The 25,388-nt window shown below is 44.1% G+C and overlaps 1 protein-coding gene across 6 annotated transcripts in view; it reads left to right on the top strand.

Annotated features, from left to right (window-relative positions):
* EFL1 (elongation factor like GTPase 1) overlaps positions 1–25,388 on the top strand; it is a 123,762-nt gene that overhangs the window by 75,434 nt on the left and 22,940 nt on the right. For all 6 annotated transcript variants that reach the window (XM_085850027.1, XM_085850032.1, XM_085850028.1 and 3 more), the window contains one exon: positions 10,393–10,617. In XM_085850027.1, the coding sequence (XP_085706153.1) occupies positions 10,393–10,617 (225 nt within the window). The remainder of the gene's footprint in view (positions 1–10,392; positions 10,618–25,388) is intronic.

Below are 25,388 nucleotides of genomic sequence, written 5' to 3'. Positions count from 1 at the left end.
AGCAACACTTTATCAGGTTTCTGGAAAACATGTGCACCATTTGTTGTGCGCAAAGGAAGACACCACCAAGTGGTATCACTGCCCAGCAGGTGGTGCCTTCATTTTTAAATATGGATCTTCCCACCTCTAACCATGTTTTTGTTTTTTGGGGGGGTTTTTTGTGAACTTTCACTGGAAGTACTTTCTTTTGGGCACTTGAAGTTCAAGCAGTTTGTAAGATGTATCCATCTTCGGTCATTTCTGTGCTTTTGAATCATGGGTGAGAATGGAGGGCGTTCCAGTACCCTGCGTCGACGTGTGGCCAGTTGGGTTGTCAATGCTGCTAGTATGGCACCGAGCATTGTGGTGTAGAAGAATGGCTGCCTATGCCATTTGAGTTCAGGAAATCTTCACCTGAGAGCTTTGTGCAGTTGATGAGTAATAAAGTCAATGTTCATAAATACGATGAATACAATGAAGTGCAGCATCTCATAGCATCTTGTGATTATTTTCTGCCACTTTAACGCTATGAGCCATCCTCCATCCATCTTGTATGGCAATGCGTGTTCTTCACAAACCTCAGCCAAGTTCTCGGTGATGCGTCCTTACGTCACACCAGCTATGTGCCATTTTGAATGTTGATGATTGCATGCCGTTCCTGCATCCTGAACTCCATCACAGAACATCACCATTTGCAGATCCTTAAAGATACAATTGTCAAAAGCAAACAGCATGTGAGTGTGTGTGGTTTTCAACTTGAAGTGCTGTAGCATTCACCCCTCCTGATTCAACTCCAATTATTCGGACTTACCGACCATCTTCATTATTTCGTCCTCTTTTCTCCTCTTTGTGGAACCACCTTCTAGAGATGATCACCAGGTGCTCTACCCTCCAGGACTTAAGTAAGCAATGAAGTACCATCTCACGTCATCCCCCATCCTTGCCCATGATCTTTTATACCCCCATTGACCCGACATAATCTAACCCGATTCGTTTACTTGCAGGTAACTGTTTCCTCCCTTCCTCTCTTTCCTTTTCCACATTCATTCATTGCACTGCTTGTTTTGTCCAACTGTGGTGCTACTGTCAGTTCATTCCATTTTTCCCCCTTTGTCACCTCGCTCTTCCATGAGCCTCTTCCTTTTGTGTACAAAAATATATTTTTTTTCTTTTAATTCATCGAGGATTTTATGATTTACATACATTGAACATCTGACAAAATTACAAATGTGTTGCCGTTACTTTTATATCACCTTCGTATTTATTTGGTTTTAGCTGGAAGTTTGCAGGTTTGCTTGCCCATGGTGTTAGATCATGTCCACTCTTGGTGTGTCGTTGTTCCAGTAAACAAAATGGACATCTTCATGGATTACTTTGATTTGTATGTTTTTATCTTTAAATGTATTTCGAGGGAAAACAAATGAACCTTGTTAAATAATTCCTTTAAAAAAATTCTAACCCTAAACTATCAAATATTTTTAAAGTGAATACTGAAATCCAAAATGTTTTCCAAATTTCAAAATGGAACTGCGCTAAAATGACCAGAACAAACCTCGACGTTATCGTTTTGTTCTACCCTGCATACCTGCTAGATTTTCTTTTTCTTTCTTGCACGATGCATCTGCCGTACCTCTGATTCTTATTCCTTCTTATTGTTACCACTACCAGTACCACCAAAGGTGGGCAGAGGTGTTTTCACACCTCTTTGTCTGTCTGTTTCTGTCTGTGAGCAGGATATCTAAAAAAAAAAGTTATCGACAGATCCACATGAAATTTGGTGGATTGTTTGGATTTTTGACAAGGAGGAATTGATTCGATTTTGGTGAAGATGCAGATCCAAGAAATTTGATATTGATTCTTCACCATTGAGGGATAAGGCCAAAAACTATATACATACACACACAGCATGATATCAAACAGTTATGGATGGACTCAGACAAAACTTCGTGGACAGGTTGGGTGTCTTCCAATGATTAATTAATTCGATTTTGGTACAGATATATATCCATATCCGGATACGAATACGAGAATTTTTTTATTTTTTTCTCAAGTGATTCTTCACCATTGAGCCGATTAGATTTTGATCTATCAATGGGATGCAACATGTCAACTGTTCAGCCTGGAGGAGAGATGTGCTCTTCCGAGTGCTGTTCTAGTTCTTTTAATGGGACAAGATATTCTCAACTTGTGTCATTTCTGGGACCAGCTGGCTGGGTCTGGCGGTTAACTAGTTGGAGTATGTAACTTATTTGGGGTGCCCTCCAACTCGTTTTCCCTTCACGAAAGACACCTTGGGGTCTTTAACATCTATCATAGCCTCTCATGTTGACTGGTGGGTCATTTGCCTTAATGCCCATTTGAGGGATGGTGCATAAATTAATTCCTCTGCCTGCACACGGAGCACCAGGAGGGCATTTTATAGCTGGGTCAGGATTTGAACCCAGGCTAGACAGCTTATATGTGAGTGCGTGTGCCTTTAGGCTATCTGACCAACCCTTTTTCATATACCATGTGTTGCACTAAATTTAGTGTCAAATAACTAATGTGTGGTAAGGGTAGGAACGCTGTTTATAACACTGTCCCGGATGCTTGCCCTCTTGACTGTTAAATTCCAACATAATCGTGAATTCTTCTCATCGAGCGAGTTTGTTTATTTGTCGTACTGTGCAGAGGCGTTAATTAATTGGTAAAGCTTGTCAACGGCTCAACACTTTAAGCAACAATATCCGATAGCAAATTACCTGCAGAATATTTACAAATGTTATTGTTTATGAGCAGACTAAAATACCTGCTCATTATTCGGTCTTCACCAAGACTCAATTTGCCCGGCAATGTCTTGGTGTTGGAACTGTGATGCGCCTCAGTTATTCATGAAAATGTAACTGATTGAGTGAACTGCAAAAGATTCGGTAATTTTGTTTAATGGACGTGTCGCTGGGCTGTTTTCGGTGGACATTTGCAAATATGATCGAGTCATCCAGGCCGTTCCGTGCATCACGTTATCCGAACATCTGATCTCGTTTGTTCAGAGCTTTGAATGATGGACGCATTTAACCGTGTCTGAAAAAAACCTGCTATCTGAGGCCGGGAGACAATTTTTTTGTTAATTGTGTTACATGACAGCAGATTATTTAATTTGCCTTTTTATTGTGACAAATGTGAGTCGATTAAGCCCAATTCCTAATGTCCAACCAAAGCTTTCGCGCTGCATATCCCCAGTTCATAAATGCACGCTCTTCTTCCTCCTTTTGGAGAAGGAGCCTTTTACCAAACCCCATTATTCTTTCCGTTTGTTCTCGGCGAAGCATTGATTCCGAGTCCCTAATGCACCAAAGCAAAGTAAAATAATTTGCAGATATGAATTCTTAAAGATTTACATTTTCTGCAACTGGTTTATTCCCCTCCCATCCCCACTCTAAAACCCCCTTCCATCCTTGTAAACCCAATTCAAAAGCCATTTGGAACCATTATTTTGTGAGACGTCGAAAGATTTATATTGGTTTGTAAATGAACTATTGGTGGGACGAGCATTTATTCCCAAATTTGAATTTACCGTTGTGGTTTCCCAGGGGAATCTGCAAGAAAATAGAAAATAAATTTAAATAAACGTTTGCTTTTTAGACTTTTTCTCCTGGGAAACATTCTGGTGGATATTTTTAATGGTTTTTCATTTTATACTTCAAGTATAAAGGGCATCTTAAAATCTCATATATGTTATGTTATAGTTTCATTATCGTGATTGGATGGCACTTTTGTGGTTGTTTTTATCACAGATTAGTCACTTTAATAGGGTTTTTTTCTCTTCTTTGAGAAATGTAGGCATTTCATGGTTTCTACTACCACTACCACTACTACCACTACTACTACTACTACTACTACTATCACTACTACTATTGCTGCTGCTGCTTTAATGTCCCCGATTATTCCCACTTTGTCAGGATGGACGGGAAAGGTCCCACGTCTTTCACGAACAAGCTGGTCAGGCCTGACATTTGACTGAAGATGATTTGTGTAGGAATTTATAATTTGTTCAGGGTGTCGGCAATAACTCACCGACTCTTCGCGAAAGACACCGATAAATCTTTAATTCCCACTGACCAGTGTCGCTGGAACGCAGGGTCGTTCCTCTGGCTTAACATCCACCCAATGGACGGCATACATTTATGCCTTGCTCTGCCTGCAAAATACCAGAATGGCAGTTGATAGCTCAGTCTACATTCAAACCCAGTCTTGACTGCTCAGAGTTGAGTGCACATACCTCCAAGCTCTCCTGCCTAACCCTGTTTATTATTTTCTTCGCATTGTAGATGTGAAAGAAATCTGTATCCTCCACATGTGAAGTCATTGTCATTATTTGCACATCAATACGGTGGGTTTGTTTGGGTACAGACCTCCTTTCTGGTCTTGCACCCTTTCTTTTTGTCGAAGAATGTAAAGACCAGTAACAGCTTGTGGGTTCATTTTTGATGGTGTCAGATGTGTTCATTATTTGGATTCCAAGCTTCTGAAATTTGATCTTGTTGCAGAATTATGATGAGACGATTGGATTTCCAGTAAAAAAATCAGCCAGCTCACTAATCTTTTGGGAAAGGGGGTAATCTTCCTGCATTACCTGGTTCTACTTCTTTCGTATGCAGCACAAGGTGATGGGGTAGCATCATTGGCTGAGGGTGTGGTTGTGTTGCTGATGCAATGTTCTCTATACGTGAGGGCCACTACTCCAATTTAGGAAGTCGGTGCGGGAATTTGGAATTTGTTAATGGTGCTGATAATAGCTTTCCCGCTCATCACAAGGAATACTGTGGGATCTTTAATGTCCACTAAGGAATACCAACAGCTGGGACTCCCAGTTTTAACATCCATGGATGGCGCACACACTGACGAATCCTCCTGCCTGTGAAACACTGCGATGATGGTGTATAGCTGAGTCGGGATTTTAACCCAGGCTGGACAGCTTAATGGTGAGTGTGCGTTCCTCTCAGTCTTGACCATCCTGCCAGCCTATTACGTGGTTCAGAATACAACTTTGGATGGGCATTAAAGTTATGCCGATAAAACTTCACCATAAACAACCCCCTAAATGTTTGTCTTTTTGTTTACTACTTGCAAAATCAATGATTCTTAAGCATATTTCCTTTGTCACCGAAGGGGGACAGATGTTATGTTTTCACCCCCTGTTTGTCTGTCTGGCTGTGAGCAGGATATCTCAAAAAGTTATTAACGGATTCGTATGAAACTTGGTGGACAGGTTAGGTGTGAGACAAGGAAGAATAGATTTGACTTTGGTGAAGATCCGGATCCGGATACTAGAATTCTTTAAGTGGCTCTTCACCATTGAGAGATATGGCCAAAAACTATATATCACATGATATTTCAAAAAAGTGCTGACTGATTTGGACAAAACTTGGTGGACAGGTTGGGTGTATGACGAGGAAGAATCGATTAGATTTTGGTTGAAGATTCGGATCCGGATGCAGCCTATCGCTGGAATACAAAACGTAAACTGTTCCGTCTGGTGAAGGTATACGTGCTTCCTCGTGCTGTTCTAGTCCTACCATGAGTATATTTATCTTTGTCTATCAGTCGCCTACAGGTTGCAATTCTAAACCTATCTTCATGAACCTTAACCCAGTGATTGAGCGAGTCAAAAGCTGGAAACCTTATTGTTTTGAGGTCAAAAGGTGAAGGTCATATAAATCGTCAATTTTCATGTCTATTAGCTGCATACTGTTTTAAATGGAGTTGGACCGTGAATACGTTTATTAATTATGTACAACTGCAATGCACCTTTTCGACCCTTTATACCTGTTTAGACCCTTTTGGACCTTTGAAGACCCTTTATACCCCCTTAGACCATTTAGATCTCTATATGCTTTCGACCCCTTCACCCTTCAGACCCATTGACCCAATTTTTTTTTTTGTGTACAGTGTTGAGGCTCGTATGAGAGCTAATACACAACGCACAACAAGGGGGGCATGAGACAAGAGGGATGGGAGAGGGAAGGACAAAACAGTGGGGAACAGTGACATTACGAGATCTGTGGAAGGGAAAGGAATGGGGCGGGGAACATGGGGTACACAAGATGGACATTACAGGGACTTTCTTTTTTTATTTTTTTATTTATTTATTTATTTTTTTTGTATACCTTGGTCGAGGCTCGTATGAGAGCAAACACACAACTCACAGCAAGGAGGCATGAGACAAGAGGGGCGGGAGTGGAAGGGACAAAACATTGGGGAACAGACACAGGTGAACTGTGGAAGGGAGAGGGATGGGGATGGGACGGGGAACATGGCGAGGAGACTTCCGGTTACATTACAGAGACATTACAGGGACTTTCAGGAAGGAAAGCAGGAGAATTGAAGGAAGTGGGCTTGGGTGGATTATCGGGGGTAGAAAAGATCGAGGATTTGGATGGGGGAAGATAAGAGGTGGTGGTGAACAGCTGTTTTGAAAGCCTGGAGGGAAGAATGGGAAAGAATAGAGTGAGGAAGTTTATTCCAAAGGCGGGAAAAAAGAGGAATGAAAGAGTGAAGATGAGCAGTGATTCGTGATTTTGGTAGTTTTACCAGAAGGGGGTTGTTGGCGGACCTTGAGCGCCCTGTGGAAATGTGGTTGGGACAAATCGCAGAGAGAGCAGGGGGGGCAAGGCTGGAGAGGAGTCGGTAGAAGACAGAAAGACCACCCACCAACCTGCGGTGATTGAGTGAGAGGCCCAAAGACTCAGCTTCATTGCGGGAGATGCCAATGATCTTAAAAGCCCTGGTTTCGACAGCGTGAAGTCGAGAAAGGTGGGAGGCAGGAGCACCAGCCCAGAGGGGAGAGCAGTACTCCATCAGGCTACGGACAAAAGCTTTGTAAGTGGTCAGGAGCTCAAGAGGGCCGAGGAAGGACTTTGCACGACGGAGGATTCCCAGTCGGCGACTGGCTTTTGAGGCAAGGTTGGAAATGTGACTTTCCCAGGAAAGGTCATGGCAGATAGTGAGACCCAGAAGCTTGAAAGAAAAGACTTCTTCCAGAGGATTGTTGAGAAAGTGGATGGGGGGGTTTTGTAAACGGTCCTTTCGAAGAGACATAGTAAGAGTGTGAGATTTGTCTGGATTGAAAGACATGTTCCACGTGTTGGACCAGTTTGTGATTTTATCCAGATCTGCAGTGAGCGAAGAAGCTGCTGCTTGCCGGTCTGAGGGATGACAGATGGTACGGCAGAGGGTGGAGTCATCGGCAAAGAGAAATAGAGGATTTTCCAGAGAGTCCGAGAGATCATTGATGAAAACCAGAAAAAGAACAGGGCCCAGAACGCTACCTTGAGGAACTCCAGCCTGCACAGGAAGAGGGGATGAAAGAACTCCATTTAGGGCCACACGTTAACTGCGACAGGAGAGGAAGTCTGCGAGCCATGAGTGGAGATGGCCTTGAATACCATGGGAAGAGAGTTTGGTGAGTAGGGCAGGGTTTCCTTTCAGGAAGGAAAGCAGGGAATTTGAAGGAGGTGCGCTTGGGGTGGATTAACAAGAATAGAAAAGATCAAGGTTTTGGATGGGGGAAGATAAGAGGTGGTGATGAACAGCTGTTTTGAAGGCCTGGAGGGAAGAGTGGGATTGAAGTGTGTGGGGGTTTATTCCAAAGGTGGGGAAAAAGAGAAATGAAAGAGTGAAGGTGAGCAGTGATTCATGATTTTGGTAGTTTTACCAGAAGGGGGTTGTTGGCGGACCGAGAGCGCCCTGCGGAAATATGGTGGGGACATATCACAGACAAAGGAGGGGGGGCAAGACCAGAGAGGAGACTGAGGAAGACAGAAAGACCACCGACCTGCCTACGGTGAGAGTGAGAGGCCCAAAGACTCAACCTCATTGCGGGAGATAACAATAATCCAAAAAGCCTTGGTTTCCAGAGCGTGAAGCCGAGAAAGGTGAGAGGCAGGAGCACCAGCCCAGAGGGGGAGAGCAGCTTTACTCCATCAGGCTGCGGACGAAAGCTTTGTACGTTGTCAGGGCTCAGGTGCGCCGAGGAAGGACTATGGACGACGGAGGATTCCCAGTCGGCGACTGGCTTTGGAGGCCAGGTTGGAAATGTGGCTTTCCCAGGAAAGATCATGGCAGATAGTGAGACCCAGAAGCTTGAATGAAAGAACTTCTTCCAGAGGATTGTTGAGAAATTTGATGGGGGGGGGGGTTCTAAGCTTTCCTTTCAGAGAGACAAAGTGAGAGTGTGAGATTTGTCAGGATTAAAAGACATGGTCCACGTGTTGGACCAGTTTGTGATTTTATCCAGATCTGCAGATAGTGAAGAATCTGCGGCTTGCCAGTCTGAGGGACAGCAGATAGGTACGGCAGAGGGTGGAGTCATCAGCAAAGAGATAAAGAGGATTTTTCAGAGAGATTATAATCTCAGAGTCAGAGTCAGTCAGAGAGATTATAATAAATAATTCATCAATAATTATTGATGAAAACCAGAAAAAGATCAGGGCTACCTTGAGGAACTCCAGCCTGGACAGGAAGAGGGGATGAGAGAATTCCATTTACGGCCACACGTTGGCTACGACAGGAGAGGAAGTCTGTGAGCCATGAGTGGAGATGGCCTTGGATACCATAGGAAGAGAGTTTGGTGAGCAGGGCAGGGTGCCAGACCATGTGAAAAGCACGTGATATGTCTAGGGATATGGCTCTGATTTCATGTTTGGCATTGAGTACCACCATCCATTGTTGGGAGAGCAGACACAGCATATCCAGGGTCGAGTGACCTGGTCTGAAACCAAATTGATGATTGAAAATCAAGCCATTGGAGAAGAGGAAGGATTTCATGTCAGAAGCAATGACTGATTCCGTAACCTTGCTGATGATTGGGAGTTTGAATTGGGTGGGTTTGGGGTGGATGCGACACTTTAGACCTTTTCAGACCCCCTTATACTCCTGAAGACCTTTACACCCTTTAGTCTGCTTGACCCTTCGACCTTTTGACACTTTTGACTCCTTTAATCTTATGGACCCCTTCGACATTTTCGACCATTTAGAGCTGTTGGATCTTTTCCAACCTTTTAGACCTGTAGACCTGTTCGACTCTTTTAGATGCACACCACACAAACATCTATAACGGTCTTCTTGCAATAAACAGACTACTTTTTTCAGCAAGTAATGATCAATCCCCACCACCCGGAGGCTGGGTACCCTGTTTGGTTGAACAGAATTTACATATTATGTCACCGAATTGGTTTACCAATCAAAACAATACACACACACACACACACACACACACACACACACACACACACACACACACACACACACACACACACACACACACACACACACACACATACACACATACGCACACACACTTGCCATATTTAATATAGTAGGATCATACCTCAATAATTTTTCTAGATCTCAAATTGGAACTTACGCATCTTATTTGTACACATGTGTAGTATATGTGAGTGTAGATATGGTTAAAATTGGTCAGAAGTCAAAGTCAAGGCCATCCAAAACATGCAAAACTCCTATGAGGCTGCAATTAGCAAAATGTATCAGCCAAATTTGTTATGTACAACTTTTAATCTTGTAAAACACTTCATCGGTCAATGTTTCGAAATTGCCAAGCGGCTGTTTCCAAGGCAACTGTTGTTTATTTGCATTTCACAATTATTTTTCTTCTTTGTTTGCTGTTTGTTTGCTCGTTTGTTTATTTAAAAGGTACGGTCATGTCCCTGGTTTGAGAATGTTTATTCCAGGCCCTATTCCACGAGACTAGATTTCATCCAGAAATACCATATTATGACAGCAGACTGGTTTTGAGCAGGGAGTGGAGACAAATCTTGGGCAGAGATTGCAGACTATTTGTTTGCAACCAATGCTTGTAGAACACCCGGAAGACTATATCTTCCCAGGATCACAAAATTTTAATCGCATCGGTTTTTGATGGTTTCCACTCTTCATGCTGCCACCCATTCAAAGTGGATCGTCGACCCGACTGCAGCTTTTATGAGGACTTCTCATCGTTTGACCTCATATCATATTCTGCTAACTTGTCATCTATTCTCTTATTTCTCGAAATTGAGCATGTTAAACGACATCACGTTTTGTGATGGGAAGTGTTATCTTTGCCCTTTCTGTAATCAGTGTGGAGCAATCAACCGGTGATGATGACTGTTCATAGCCAGTATGTTAAGTAGGTAATACAATCCTCATTTGTTGTGTCATGCTCATTGAGAAGTTTTGATATACAGTTATCAATCATAACACACAGACTAAATGTTTCTTATGTAGCTTGTATTCCGCTGCTACATTTAATTGTATATTACAACATTTAATTGAAATGTTGTGATCAAACATTCGGTTTGATGGAGAGTGATTAATATTATTATTCTAGTATAAAGCCATTGCAGCTTTGTTTACCTGCTCGATCCTTGGCAGAACATGCTGGATGCAATCCGGAATTTTAAACGAGATCTGGAGGACTGCTTTCAGGGCATGAAGTGGAAGAACGCAGTTAGCCAGATATGCTCTTTTGGACCACGGCGCTGTGGCCCCAACCTCCTGCTAAATCGTGTTGAGGGGTACACCCGACCATCGGTCTGGCAGTGCATCGAGAAGAAACTCTGCTCAGCAGGAACCTACAGGGACTACGATAACAGCATTGTGAGTATTTGTATATATTTAACAAAAAAATTTTAAATTATTATCTCACATTCTGCATGGGAGTAACGCTGAACAAAGTTGGTTAAAAGGTTAGCATTGACAGAGGAGTGGAGTAGAACAAGTGGAGAAAAAAAACACAGACATACCACAGTGCAAGAAGGGGAGTGAAAGGTAGAATAAAAAAGGGGTGGCTGGGCATCAAAGCACATTGGAAATTTTCTGGAGATGCCATCTATATGATGCATCAATGAGTTGCGTTCTTGAAGAACTACAGGAAAGATGATTGTTTTACTTCTGGTGGGGATTTTCAGGGTTCTTGGGAATAAAAACCTCTGAATGTATTTTTCAGAATATTGGCTTAAATGTTGTGCTGGGATTTCGCAGCAAAACGAGAGAGAGAGAGAGAGAGAGAGAGAGAGAGAGAGAGAGAGAGAGAGAGAGAGAGAGAGAGAGAGAGAGAGAGAGAGAGAGAGAGAGAGAGAGAGAGAGAGAGAGAGAGAGAGAGAGAGACGGAGAGAGAGAGAGAGAGACGGAGAGAGACAGAGACAGAGACAGAGACAGAGAGAGAGAGACAGAGAGAGAGAGACAGAGAGAGAGACAGACACAGAGAGACAGACACAGAGAGACAGACACAGAGAGACAGACACAGAGAGACAGACACAGAGAGACAGACACAGAGAGACAGACACAGAGAGACAGACACAGAGAGACAGACACAGAGAGACAGACACAGAGAGACAGACACAGAGAGAGACACAGAGAGAGACACAGAGAGAGACACAGAGAGAGACACAGAGAGAGACACAGAGAGCGACAGAGAGCGCGACAGAGAGCGCGACAGAGAGCGCGACAGAGAGCGCGACAGAGAGCGCGACAGAGAGCGCGACAGAGAGCGCGACAGAGAGCGCGACAGAGAGCGCGACAGAGAGCGCGACAGAGAGCGCGACAGAGAATGAGAATGAGAATATGAGAATGAATAAAAATGAATCAAGTGTTTTTTAATTGATCGCATGTGGGATGCATGACCTCAGTCTAAACTACGTTCACAGGTACAACTTGCTACAACACTGCTCAAATTATAATACAATGATGTCCTTCGCAGGGAATGATGGAGAGTAATTCGTTTCTTGATCATGCAAAGTTTAATTCCACTCCTTTCATCTTGTAATCTATATATAGAAGGAGCTAAGTTTCTCCTTAATACTTCATCCTGAAGGGTTCCTGCAGTCATAGAGTAATAAAAAAAAATGTGAATCATGGATTCACTAAGTTGAAAAGCTAATAATCCATTTACTTGGTTTGAAGTTAAGCTCATAATACATTTTGTTGGAACAAAAATTTATTCTTTTAATCACAGTTACATATTTTGAAAGCCTCTTTCCTATTTTGAAGAAGAAGCAGCACGAATAGTTTCTTCATGTTGCGACCCTTGAGACGTACACAGGAGCACAAAAACAACAACAACAACAACAACCACAACTGATCAGAGCAAGCTAGACAGTTGCCCGATTACAGTAACATTTTGCTTTGAAGCTCACAAAGAGAAACAACTTGATCATTTTATAGCATGTCCGATTCCCATAATAATGCCCATTTCCACCACACACACTTGCAAAATACGACAATTACTTCATTTCATGTGACAGGAAAATATCCGACTTCTTATCCGAGTTGACAGCCAAACCCAGCTTGACTCTGACTCTGCTCAAAAGCAGAACTCGTTGACTTTGAATTGGGATACAGCACTACTTTAATACATTTATTTAATTTATTTTAAAATGCCCTGAAAGTAAATGAACTTTCCAAGGCAAGACAAGTCGAGTTAAAAGTCATGCACAAATGATTCTCATGGAAAGGCTTAGTTGCAGACCATCGTGCTGTTGTTCAGCTCTGCAAATGCGTGTGATTGATATCTGAATATCGATTCCCCTCACCATGCTCATTCCTGTGAAATGGTTTTCACCCTTGACAAAAGTGATCAATAATGCCGACGTAAAATGTTCATTGTTCATATGGCATTTTTCTTTTTCACTTTTCCATATCGTTTTGAACATTGCAATTTCCCTCGAGTCTGCCACACTTGTCCCAAGACACCCCAGCATTTTCTTTCCCAGCCATTTGTGTTATTTTATATTCTTCTCCTTGTGCATTTTCCATCTTCAATGTTCGACATCGTCCGTCCTTTGTAGATTTTGATCGTGACAATAATTTCTGAATATGGCGTTTAATCATTTACCGTGTTTGGTAAAAATAGGTTTTTGATGCACAAGAAAAATACACTCCCTACGGGAGCAGTCGAGGTGGTGGTCGTGCATTTTCGGTCCTTTTACCATAACGGTCCACAGAATCGGAAAGAAATTAAAAAAAAATTGATGTGATTATATTGATTTTTTTTTTAAGTGATATACAAAGAACTGAACGGTGTTTCAAATTCTAATAATTTTTTGAGGTGTTACATTTGAAACGGCAACTCATTGGGTACCACACATACACGTTTTGATCTAATCTTCCATGGAAAACTTCCATAATCTAATCGAGGGAAAAATTCTCAACACGCAATGGATAATGGGCACACAACTCACTTCTGACTTGTCAGAAAGTGAATTTAATGAATAATTTTCTTATCACCATCCCCAGATTATGACAACAGTCAAAATCATTATGTAGAAGATGCTATCAAACCATAAATGTATGAACCCGAGGTCGAAGTGACGTGGCAGGTTACATGACAGATGATCACCGTTTTTTGGGGGGTGGGGCCAATTGAGCGTAAAAGGACACTAGAAAACATTAAAATCTTCCTTTTAAGATATTTATTCAACAAAAGAACAATGATCAAGTGTTAAGTGAAGTCATATCTATTCATGAAACCAAACATTATTTTTTGAATATGTGGACCTTTCATTATACATTTCCTCACACAATGTTGTGTGAAAATGATGTTTTAGACTCGGCTGGGGTTGAGGAGGTCATTGGGGGAGGGGGGGTGGTTTGTTATTATCCTCACGATTACTATTGATATTATTATTAATAATATTGTTTCATAATAATGTTGATATTGTTATTATGCTGTCATCATTATTGCCGATGAACCATTTTGAACAGAAAAGTGTCCTCCAAAGATGAAATGGTTGATGTTCTGCGTTTTCTTCACATGACGTACAGATGGTGGCATGTTAATATTATTATTATTATTATTATTATTATTATTATTATTATTATTATTATTATTATCCCGCCCCCCAGAGGGAGGGAGCGGGATATTGTAATCGTCCGGTTTGTTTGTTTGTTTGTTTGTTTGTCTGTCTGTTAGCAACTTTACGGCAAAACGGCTTTAGCAAACGCTATCAAATTTAATTCACAGGTGGGCAATGAATCTTGGACGACCCCATTAACTTTTGGGTCCAATTGGATCAAAGGTCAAGGTCACGAAAAGATCAAAATCGTTTTTCGCTCATAATTTCGTCAAAAATGATCTGATTTACTTCAAACTAAGATAGTGAACCTTATTCTATTTGTCACTTATAATCCTCCCCATTCCGAGAGTGAAAAATGCATATTTGTGAAGATCGGTAGGGTCCGAAGTTTTGGGGGTCATGGTCATATGTCAAAATTACAAATTTCCCATTATAAATCAAAAAAGGTTAGGAATATGCGTGTTTACTATGGAAGACATATATCAAGTCCTTTATTGGCTTTCATTTGACACCATGACCTTTGACCTTACGTGGCCTCGAAAGGTCAAAATCATTTTACGGTCATAACTTCGTCAAAAATGGTTTCATTGACTTCAAACTAAGACTAAAATATTCCTTATTCTATTCCTTATAATCAACATTCAGGTTAAGGATGTATCAAATTTAAATTTGATCCCCAAAATAACTTTATGCCTTAAATGGGCGGGATTTGTTGTGCCTGGCACCACTTGCTTTTAATTTGGTTTTTGGAAGCGACCTTGCAAAAACGCCACGATAATGTAAAATGATGCTGAAGGTTGCGTTGTTACTCTTGTTATGAGAAGCGGCCTTGGAAAAATGCCATGATGAGCTATTTATACACCTCAACATGGCTTTTGTCCAAGGAGGAAAAACCTCTTGGGGATGGGAGATATTATTGATATTAATCTGGTCATCCCTACAAAAAAATATCATGGGTCATGAGGGGTTACTCAGACTGGCTTCCCTTCCTTTGATCCTGAAGCTGATGAGCCGCAGATAACTCTGTGGATGACGGGTTGCTAAGCAACCATGGATGCTGTCTGAGACCATCAATTTAGGTAGGGTCCTCACGTCCAATTCCTGTGTTACTTTCCCAGCAAATTAATCCCCCCAGATAGGGAACCATGGTCTCAACCAATGCCCCACTACTGTCAATCAAGAACGGCTAAGCGATATAGCAAGTGGGACGTTGGCTGGTGACTAACTTTAGCGAAACAGTGGGGCAGAACTCCCATCCACTATTTACATACTCTGTCTATCCAATGGAGAAAAAGACGATCAGTAGTTTAGAAACAGTTTAAATAAGATTTGGCAAAAGCAGGTAGTTGTAGAGCAAAAGCAGTCACAAAAAATATCTTACACGTAAGCAGACAAGCTGTTAGTCAGTTAACTTAACACTAAATCTATGCATGGTCAGTCACTCCGGGGAAATGAGATAAGAAAGAAGGATAGACAGAAAGAGATAAATAATGCGGGGCTTATTGGCGACCCCTTGCTCAGGCTTATTTTGCTACCAACGTAAAAGAGGGAAGGGGGGGAAGAAGAGGAGGTGATGGTGTGGGGAGAAGTGTGTGTGTGAATGCTTGTGGTGTGACGTAGAAAATTGTGAATGTGAGTCAGTAATCCTGCCCTGAATGGGTCATGGGTGCAATTGTTGAAAGCTCTTGTGTGTTCCAAGTGAACAAATTCAAAATAGGGATAGAAAGAGAAAGAGAGTGTGTGTCAGTGTGTCACCGGCGCGTCCAGGGAAAAACTCCATGGCTTGTCAGCTCTCGCTCCGTGGCACCAGTCTGTTTGGATGTTCCTTAAACACATACAATCCCTGGTCATGGAATTCTCCAACTTTATAAAGCCCATGGTAGAGATGTGGTCTGGGAACTGGAAGCTCTTTATGCAGCTTCCTGAGCGGTGTGCTTTCGTTGCAATGCGGTTCTCATTTGTCGAGCCCATGACTCTGCAGCTGGGTCGATGATAAACATTGGCCATATGCGGTCCTTTGTTCTGCCACTTCTCCCGATGAGGAGGTTCACATCCCTGGTCGACACCACTTTATGTCGATGACTGTTTAATTTGTAATGAATTGTGATATGGGTTTTGTGAAGTGTAATACTGTGCATTGCAAAATGTGTATGAATGTGCTTCAAAGAGGTGTGGGAGAGAGAGAACAGTATAATGTAATACTGTGCAGAGAATGGATTGTGAAAAAGAAGAATTACAAAGGGTAGTTGAATCTTGCTAAACAAACACAACGCATTTCCCTGTCCACTGATACGTGAGTAGAGGTAATCTAACGAAACAAAATACTGATTTATCTAAACTCCAGGGTTCCTTTATGTGTTGGATGTGGGGGGCCTTCCAAAACCTTACCACTCCAAAGAGGAAAAACCCCTTGGGGAGGTGGGCAAATTAAGTTGCTTCAACCTCCATCATGTGACCCTTAGTCCTCCTGTCATGTTTGGTTGAGATTGGACAAGCCGGTAGGCGACATGGGTGGTCGTTACATAATTGCATACTAGTCATACAGTTTTTGACGGATCGGGCTGAAATTTTTTGACAAAGAGGTTGATTATAGTGCGCATAGAAGCCTGGAAGCCGATTTTTTTTTGATTTTCGAAAAAATTACTTTTTTAGGATTTTTCAAAATTTTCAAAGTCCTGTTGCTAAGCAATGGTGGTGACCATAGCAACGGTGCTCAAAAGCATACAACTAGATCCTAGTATGAACTGACCCGTCAAGTTTCATCAAAATCGGTTGACTCATCTGGCCTCCAGAGCTGTCCATTACATACAAACATACTGTGACATCCACGGGACTTGTACAGTCCCGCCAACGTAGAATGAGCCGAAACGATGGAGGCGGTTTATTTATTTATAACCCAAAGATGGCGGTTTTAATCACTACCGCAAACGGGACGAGGAAGGTGGCACGAGTCGCTTTTCACTGAGTTGATAACGTTTATTTCTCTAACCAGAAATAACAAGACTCGGCAAGAAGAGGGATCCGGGGCGATTCGACGGGATGGTGGTGTGGGTTCGGGCGTGGGGAAAACACAAACAATTCCAATGGATGTACAAATCTCAAACCCTCTAAGGCGCCAGGTAGACACACACACACACACACACACACACACACACACACACACACACACACACACACACACACACACACACACACACACACACAAAACGTAGCTGGTCCTGGTGGTCAGGCTGGCCCGTGGTGCGGACGCAACAGTCCCTGGATTGGCGTCGGACGAGCTGGCGTTGCGCTCGTCAGGGGCAGGAGACACGGTGGTACTGTCGACCTCCTGGTGTCGGCCCAAGTCCGCTCACAGCCGCCAGGGAACCAGTTCTGGCGCCAAGTTGCGAGCAGGAGAGGGAGGCAGGTCCGCCCGCCGTTCGACCCCGTGCTCTGAGCCAGCAGAACCCCAGAGCCAACCAAGGTGAGGTACGAGGCACAGCAAGGCCACGAGACACGATCAAATCCAGGATCGAATCAGCCCAACAAACAGCACGCTCCCAGCACAACAGCCTCCACCAGAACGGTTTTTCTGTACCGATCTTCTTCCTCTTCACCTTTTCCCCGAACAGAGCCTTTTTATCTTCGAGTCCTCGTCACTTCCAATCGAGCCGTTTATTGGCCCTCCGCCGTCGCCTTCCGCCAATCGTGATCACGGGGCGGAGCCATCCGCAGCACTGTCCTGTGACGTCACGGCAAGCCTCCAGGGAATACTAAAAGGGGTTTACGCAGACACACTTACCCTATCCCGTATCCCTATCTAATTACGTGACAATTATCATTTCCCCCTTGAAGAAATGGACATTTACTAGACAACTTGTCACCACTGAATTGCTACTTATTACATCGAGATCCTGGTAAAACTCGAACAGCATGGCATACCTAATTAAATATCCTAATTACCCTTTGAATGCATACCCCCCCTCAGACGTAACAATACAAACAAGCCAGTAGGCGACATGGATGGTCGCTACATAATTGCATACTAGTCATACAGTTTTTGACGGATTGGGCTGAAAATTTTTGACAGACGTTAATTATAGTGCACATAAAAGCATGGAAGCCGATTTTAGATTTTCGAAAAAATTAATTTTTTAGGATTTTTCCAAAATTTTAGTCCCATTGCTAGGCAATGGTGGTGTTCATAGCAACGGTGCTCAAAAGCATAGAACTAGATCCTGGTATGAACCTACCTTTCAAGTTTAATCAAAATCGGTTGACTCCTCTGGCCTCCAGACCTGTCCATTACATACAAACATACTGTTGTAGATTTCCGCCCGTTCAGCGTGCGGACGACCGCCTTAGCCAAATTGCGGCCGCGCGTGCTCACCGAACGAGCAATCTAGTCACAGCTTCCGGATCAACGCCGAAATCCAGCTACGGGTGTTTTTAACACCATAAACCAGCCAACTCTTCTGTCCACGCGCTAGAGGGTTGATCACCGAATTGTCGATGTACCTAATTATTCGCGTGGACAGAAATGCCGGGAGTTTATACCTCAACGGGACATGCATAAAAACGAGCCGCTTAAGCAGCTCGTTCCGTATGCGATTGCCGAGCGGTTTTATATTGCCAAGTCCCGTCGGACCAGACGTACGTTTTATCGGCTTATAATCAGCCAACTATTTATTCTGAATGCATCATGGCAGTCAATGGCAGAAAGTGACACAACGAGCAGGTGACATTCAACAATGGGGACATTTATTTGTACACGGCACGTGTATAAATCAATGGGGGATGGGGACAGGATACGAGCAAAAAAGCCTACAGCCGATTTCTATCATGTAATGTACAGGCACTTAACAGTTTGTTACTTATGGACAAGGCGCCACAGACTTTCATGCAAAACCCCAGAAAGAAAGAACCAGGCTCATGAGCCTTTATAACTGCTCTGAGCCAGGATGACCGAAGGGGCTCTGAGAGACCGAGCGGGCTACCTGGCCACCCTCATGGTGACTCGCTGGGTCCTGGTTCGGCGACCTTCGATGTCTGTGCCCGGACCCCCGAGCTCCGACTGGTTCTCTTGGCCGTCCGGCCTCCACTGCGGCCTGGTCTAGCCGACGACATGCTGGAGGACGGAATGGGTCTCGCCTCAGGCCTCTTGGTTGCGCCAGCGAACCCCCAGTGAACCAACTGCCCGAACTCCGGACTCTCCAGCTCCCAACGGGGCGTCTCTCCACTCCCACCACCGACTGCAAGCCACGAAGTCCAGCGCCCAACTCAAGCGCTCTCCCCAACTCTCCGGACTCCAACTCTCCGAACTCAACTGGCTTCTCGGCGTTTCAGTGCGGCTCTTTATCGGGTTCGGGGGTGCTCGCTCTTTCACCTTCGACCCTTCACCCCCGGCTGGCTCCACCCTTCTCGCCGTTTTGATCCGATCTTGCCGTCAAACGTGGCCGTGTTTGAGATCACCGTAAAAACGCGGCCGTGTTGGAGATCACCGTAAAACGTGGCTTTGGGTTGTCGTTGTTGTTGTTGTTGTTGTTGTTATTGTTGTTATTGTCGTTGTTGTTGTTATTGTTGTTATTGTCGTTGTTGTTAAAATAAAAGATAGAGACAATAATGGCTAACTGAAGATGCACAGCCTGGCACACAAATAATTCGCGTTATACATTGGTGGGGAAATCTAACCTGCAACACACACTTACCGAAATAACTGACCTCTGAGGAACCTGAATGGTGTTCTGTGAATTTTCACAACCGTAACAATACAAACATACAGACGGAAAAAGTGAAAATAAGGGTACTCCATCGACCACCCAATAAGTAGCGACTGAATGCATCATGGTCAGACAGACAGACACCAAATTGCATATTTTAGTATGATAGTTGTTTCTATTGTCTATTTTCACGTGAAGCCATCGGTTTAGATAATGTTATGTTAGACTAAACAGGTGGCAGCTGAACCACTGCCAGCAGGAGTTCTGTCCAAAATGAGACATCACACCCAGCTAGCATTAGTTTCAATTTTAATCATATTTCCGGAGCACGTTGTGAGTGTGAAGTAACTTTGCAAAATGTGGCCCTGAAATCAATCTGAAATGTCCATTGGCCGAGTGAGTAAGGACCTGATGGGCAATGCCACTGATTGGTCCGGAATAACGAACGTTTTAAGCATTAGGCTTACTGGGGGCAGAGTGCGGCTTTGTTGGTTTGACAGGTCAGTGCGACGAGATGAGAGAGTGTGAGAGAAACTATTTGTTCAGAGATAGGGCATTCAGAGCATTTGAAGATTCACACATTGGGAGAGCAATGTTTGAATACAACTCACCTGTCTGTGAGAAAACGAAATCCATCTATGATCGATGCTTTCTCTTTTTCTGCCACTTGCAAACCGCTGCAGCTGTGGCTTGCCTGGTGCATACCGGTGATCCCTGCACATACTGTACTTCAGTGGCATTGTGTCCTTGCATTATGTCACCACTGCCTTTGACTCCAATACCTCAAGCTACGTTTTCTTGCTGTACTAGGTGATACACACATCTGCCAAGGTTCCCATCGTGTTCAAAACTCTGTCTCTCCTGAACCATGCTTGCACCTCCATGTCCCTGTCGCATCGGTTGATACCCTCACCGAAGGAGAGGCTATTACATTTGGGTCGTTTGTTTGTGTGTTTGTCCACACATAACTTGTGTTTTTCTCTGGAACTGCTTGTCGGAATGAGGGGAAATTTTCACCATAGGAGTGATGACTCGTGTAGAATGTTTTATTGATAATTATGATGTCATTGGTCACTTGGCGTGGCAGCCTTGTTGAAAAACAGAAAACTTTGGACCTCTGTATCTCTGAAACCGCACCAAGGAAAGAATTGGAGCTTGGCACATGGCAAGTGTTCCTCATGGGGGAGACGTATGTGTGATTTTTTTTCGAATGATATCCATAGGTGCCTTCATTATGACATCATAATTGCATATGTAGAACACTATGTCCGATCAGTATGAAAATTGATGATGGTCATCTCGTGATAAAATGGTCCACAGGAAAAAATTGATTTTTCACGGTCACGTGATTCGGCAGCCATATTGTTTTAAAAAATAAAATAAAATAAATTAACCTTCAAAAATCTTCTTCTCTGAAGTGGCTGAACAGATCGAGGTGAAACTTTACATGTATGACCGCCTATCCATGAGGAACAAAAGGTTCACAAATATGATGTCTTTGGTGACATGGTTTGGCAATCATCTTGGATTTACCCTAACACCCTCAAAATTTCTCCAGAACGGCTGGATAGGTTGAGGGGAAACTTTACACAGATGTTCCCCAAGCCTTGGGGATACCAGGGTATTCATGAATAATTGGTGTCACATGGTCTGGCAGCCATATTGGATTAAGTGAAAATCTTGAACCGCTTTATCAATCGACATGAAACTTCACAATTATGATCGAGTTGTGATTGGGAATATATATCTATCTATCTATAATTCCAGCTGTGTGTGTGTGTGTTTGTGTGTGTGTTTGTGTGTGTGTTTGTGTGTGTGTGTGTGTGTGTGTGTGTGTGTGTGTGTGTGTGTGTGTGTGTGTGTGTGTGTGTGTGTGTGTGTGTGTGTGTGTGTGTGTGTGTGTGTGTGTGTGTGTGTGTGTGTGTGTGTGTGTGACCGCTGTTTCTCGACAACCACTGGTCCGATCTAATTGAAACTTGCCAGGTATATTGCTGGGGACATGAGGATGTGCCTTTTCAAGGTTTGATATTAATCGGACAAGTGGTTCCCAAGTTATGGCCATTTATTTACAAAACCAATGACAAGACACGTTGTTGCGTGGGCGTGGCCGATGGGGAAGGGAAGCTCAGCCGCGTTCCCCATTACGGGTTACAACGTACGGGCTTCCGGAGAGTGATGACTTCGTGTATTCTAATAATTTCTCGATTTCTTATGCGCATTTATACATAAACACAATGCCCCAAGTTATGATCGTTTTCATATTAGATGGTGCATAAATTTCGGGAACATCAGAGTGCTGGTGCGCTCCGAACCAGGAAGTAATTTTTTTTCTCTCTCTTCCCTTCTCTTTTTGTTTTTCCTTGCCACGACATTGCGAAAAGGTAAAATACGTTGGCGCGAATTGAATAATTGGGTATTAAAACTAAATTGCGAATAATCGTAACTGCGAATAATATGGGAACATCTGGGCCACGCACGTACGGGCACGCGAGAGCGAAGAAATGGCCTGTGTGGTTGTTTGTTGCTCGCGGTTTGAATATTTTTTTTATTTATTTATTTTTTTTACGGGCACGTACTAGAATTTGAAATGTCATCCTCATCGGACACATGGTCTTGCTGCCAGAATTATTTATTTTTGATTGATTACTATTATTATTATTTTTTTTTTGAATGAGGCTCACTTGGCTGTGCTTGGATGGATTTGAGGGTAGAGTAGCAGCTGAAATATGAATCCTATCCAGGTTGCTCCTGATGACTTTATCTTTTGTTTTTTGCTTGTTTGGGTTCCTTATGATTATTCAGAAGGGCGGAGGAACCCCTTGTGAGCCAACGGTCATCGTTATCTAGTGCCCAACTGTGTCTGCGGACGTCGTCCTGCAGTTGGGTTACTCTTGATTAGGAGGTTGGTGGTAGGATTTGCACTTCCGCCATCGTAAAACCCTTTATTCCACAAAACATTTTAAAAGCAAAAAGAAATCTAAAACCCACTCTTTGGGAGTATCTCCTGTGCAGCTGCCCTTCGTAGGGCAGCTCACTGGATGACGGGATTGGGGCAGAGCCTTCGGGACCCCCAATCTTTGATGATAGGAGAGAAAACACGGGGTAACCTTCCTGGGTCAGATTGCGGTTGTGTGTGTTGGGGTGGTGCTGAGGTGTCGTCCACCAGATGGCGGTCTCCTTGGGTTAACCTGAGGGGGTCCCTTTATGTGGATGCCTGGATGTCCTATCCCTTAGAGAGAATGATCACCTGTCTTTGTTGTAATCTGAGCTCAAGTGTTTGGACATCGGTATTGCAGCACTCTCTGATGTTCGAAGACCGGATTGCGGTGAGATCATGGAGCATGGTTACACCTACTATTGGTCTGGTCGCTCTGAGGGTTACTATGCCCAAGGAGTTGCTGCAGCTGTGTCCAATAACCTGACTCCAATGATAATTAAGGTAACAGCTGTCAACGAGCGTATTATGAGACGAAGAATTTGTCACTCCTTGGATGTCATATCGCTGGTCTCAATATGCTCCGACTGAGGTGAGTGATCTCACCGTGAAGGACGCATTCTACGCCACACTCAAGTCTGTGGTTGATCAGTGGCCTCGGCGAGATACTCTTCCCAGCTTGGGGGATTTCAATGCATCGGGATAGGGATGGTTATGAGACATGTGTTTGTTCCCATGGGTCTGGAACTGTGAACCAGAATATCACTAAGTTATTTGACTTTGCAAGAAGTCATGGACTTAAGGTGGCTGATTCATGATTTCAGCACCCACAGGCTCATCGCTGAACTTGTTATTCCAATACTGGCGGTGTGGCAAAGGAGATTGACCATGTACTCGTTGATGGTTGCTGGAGGGTTATCTGAAACTGCAGGGTCTACCAGAGTGCTCGGTTTCTCAATGCTGACCACAGGCTTGTTGTAGCAACTCTGAAGTTGCAGCTTAAATCCAGGAGAATGGTACTATCCCAGCCTCGGCTGGATGTTGGCAAGCTCATGGAGGAGAGGGTAGCTGAGGAGTTTGTGAACAGGCTGAGTGTAGATTTGGGGGTCTGGGTGCTTTGGGGGCTCCTGAAGAGTTGTGGAGTGCCTTCACGACCACCGTCCTTGATGTTGCCGGTAGATGTCTTGGAACTCACCGTGGGGAGAAGAAGAATTTTGTCACTCAAGGGACACTGGATACCATTGACCAGAGTTGCAAGGCCAGGCTGAAAGGCAGAGATAAGGCGTAAAGCTGTTTGTGCACTAAGGGTAGATTAGGAGGAGGCCTATGTCCGAGGAATCTGTGAGAGGGTAGAACATCACCTGTGGTCAGGTGATTCTCATCCTGCTTACAGCGGAATTAGCACATTGCGTTCCTCCAAGGGCCATCCCTCAGTGTACTGCAGTTGGAGCAGAGGGTGGGTGGCTCTTGACAGAGGAGTCCGAAGTGAAGGCCTGCTCGGCCGGTTACTTTGAGTGGCTGTACCAGTCTGATCCACCAGCTGTCGAGTTGGATGTCACGGGTGTTACAATCCCGATTGCTGACCCTCTAATCAGCTGTGGTCCACCTTCGTTTTGTGGAAACACAGGCTGCGGTGAACCGGTTGATATGGGTGAAAGTTCCTGGGATCTGTGGCATCCATGCTGAACTTCTCAAGGCTGGTGGAAATGCTGCACTTGTGTCGTTGCATACAGTTCTGTGCTCTGCATGCAACAGAGGCATCATCCCAACTGACAGCAAGAGGGATCTTGTTTTCCCTCTCTGGAAAGGGAAGAGTTCGCCAAGACTGCAACAACTACTTAGGGGTGACGCTGCTCTCAGTGCCAGGCAAGGTCTTTGCTCAGATAATTCTTGATTGGGTTCGCCACCATCTGCTTGAGCACCAACGTCCAGAACAGTCAGGCTTTACACCAAAGAGGTCAACGATTTACTATATCCTTCCTCTTCGGGTTCTCGCCGAACGCAGTCTCCGTAGTTCAGTTATCTCGATAAGTATGCGTTTATTGTTAGGGCCCCACCCCCTCTGTGTCTAACGGGAATTACATGTGTGTGCTGCGGGTTTCTTTTATAGTCAGGTTTTTTACATCGCCAACAAATCTCCTTCGTTCTTCACTCATCGCCTCAGCTCCGACTCCACCCCTTGTTTAATCAGGAAGCTCATCGCCTCAGGGCGACTCCGCCTTGGCCAGATGGAGTGTTCAGCCCTGACCAATGAGGTGAGGCCACTGGTCGCCCGACAACCCCTCGTCCAATCAGTAGGCGTGTGGCCGGAGAAGAGAAAGAGTAGAGTGGTTGTCAAGACCAGAGTACTGCAGTCATTGTGGCCGATTGCTTTTGGTCTGTCGTGGTCTGCGGTCTTTTGCGGTGGCTCCTCGTGGTGGTGGTGGCCGAGCAGCCAGGGTCATGGGCCCGTGGATTTCGGGACGTTGGTTCGAGTCCCACCGTGGTGGGTTGGAGTCCGGTGTGACCACACGAGGCGGGAACGTACCCGGCCAGGCTCTGATCCCCCAGCTGAAAGACCCACGGGGTCCATTTCTTTTTGGGTTTGTGTGGCGCCAGTCTGTTAAGTAGAATTGTTAAGTGCTTTTCGTTCATTGTAAATTGCCTGCCTGATATTCGGTTGTAACTCTGCTCTGTGTCTTCCTTCCCGATTATTGCCCACATTATAAATAACCCCCCCCCCCAATTGTTGAATGTTCCAGTTCGTTGTCTGTCGTTTCTGCCATTGACCCAGCACGGTGCGTATTGAGAAGTAGTAAGGCCGTTCGTGCCGTAAATTGTTCATTTGGACCGACGGATCTTGGTAATCCCCGCTCGGTTTATACCCTGATCGGGCTCGGTAAAGGCCCAGTCACACCTTGACGTTTTAGCCAGCAATGGCAACGTATCAAAATGTATGTA

The sequence above is a fragment of the Eptatretus burgeri genome, chromosome 12 (assembly GCF_056783735.1).
Source record: "Eptatretus burgeri isolate ZD-2024b chromosome 12, Ebu_testis_v1, whole genome shotgun sequence".
Taxonomy (NCBI): domain Eukaryota; kingdom Metazoa; phylum Chordata; class Myxini; order Myxiniformes; family Myxinidae; genus Eptatretus; species Eptatretus burgeri.
This window is presented reverse-complemented; position numbering and strand designations above follow the sequence as displayed.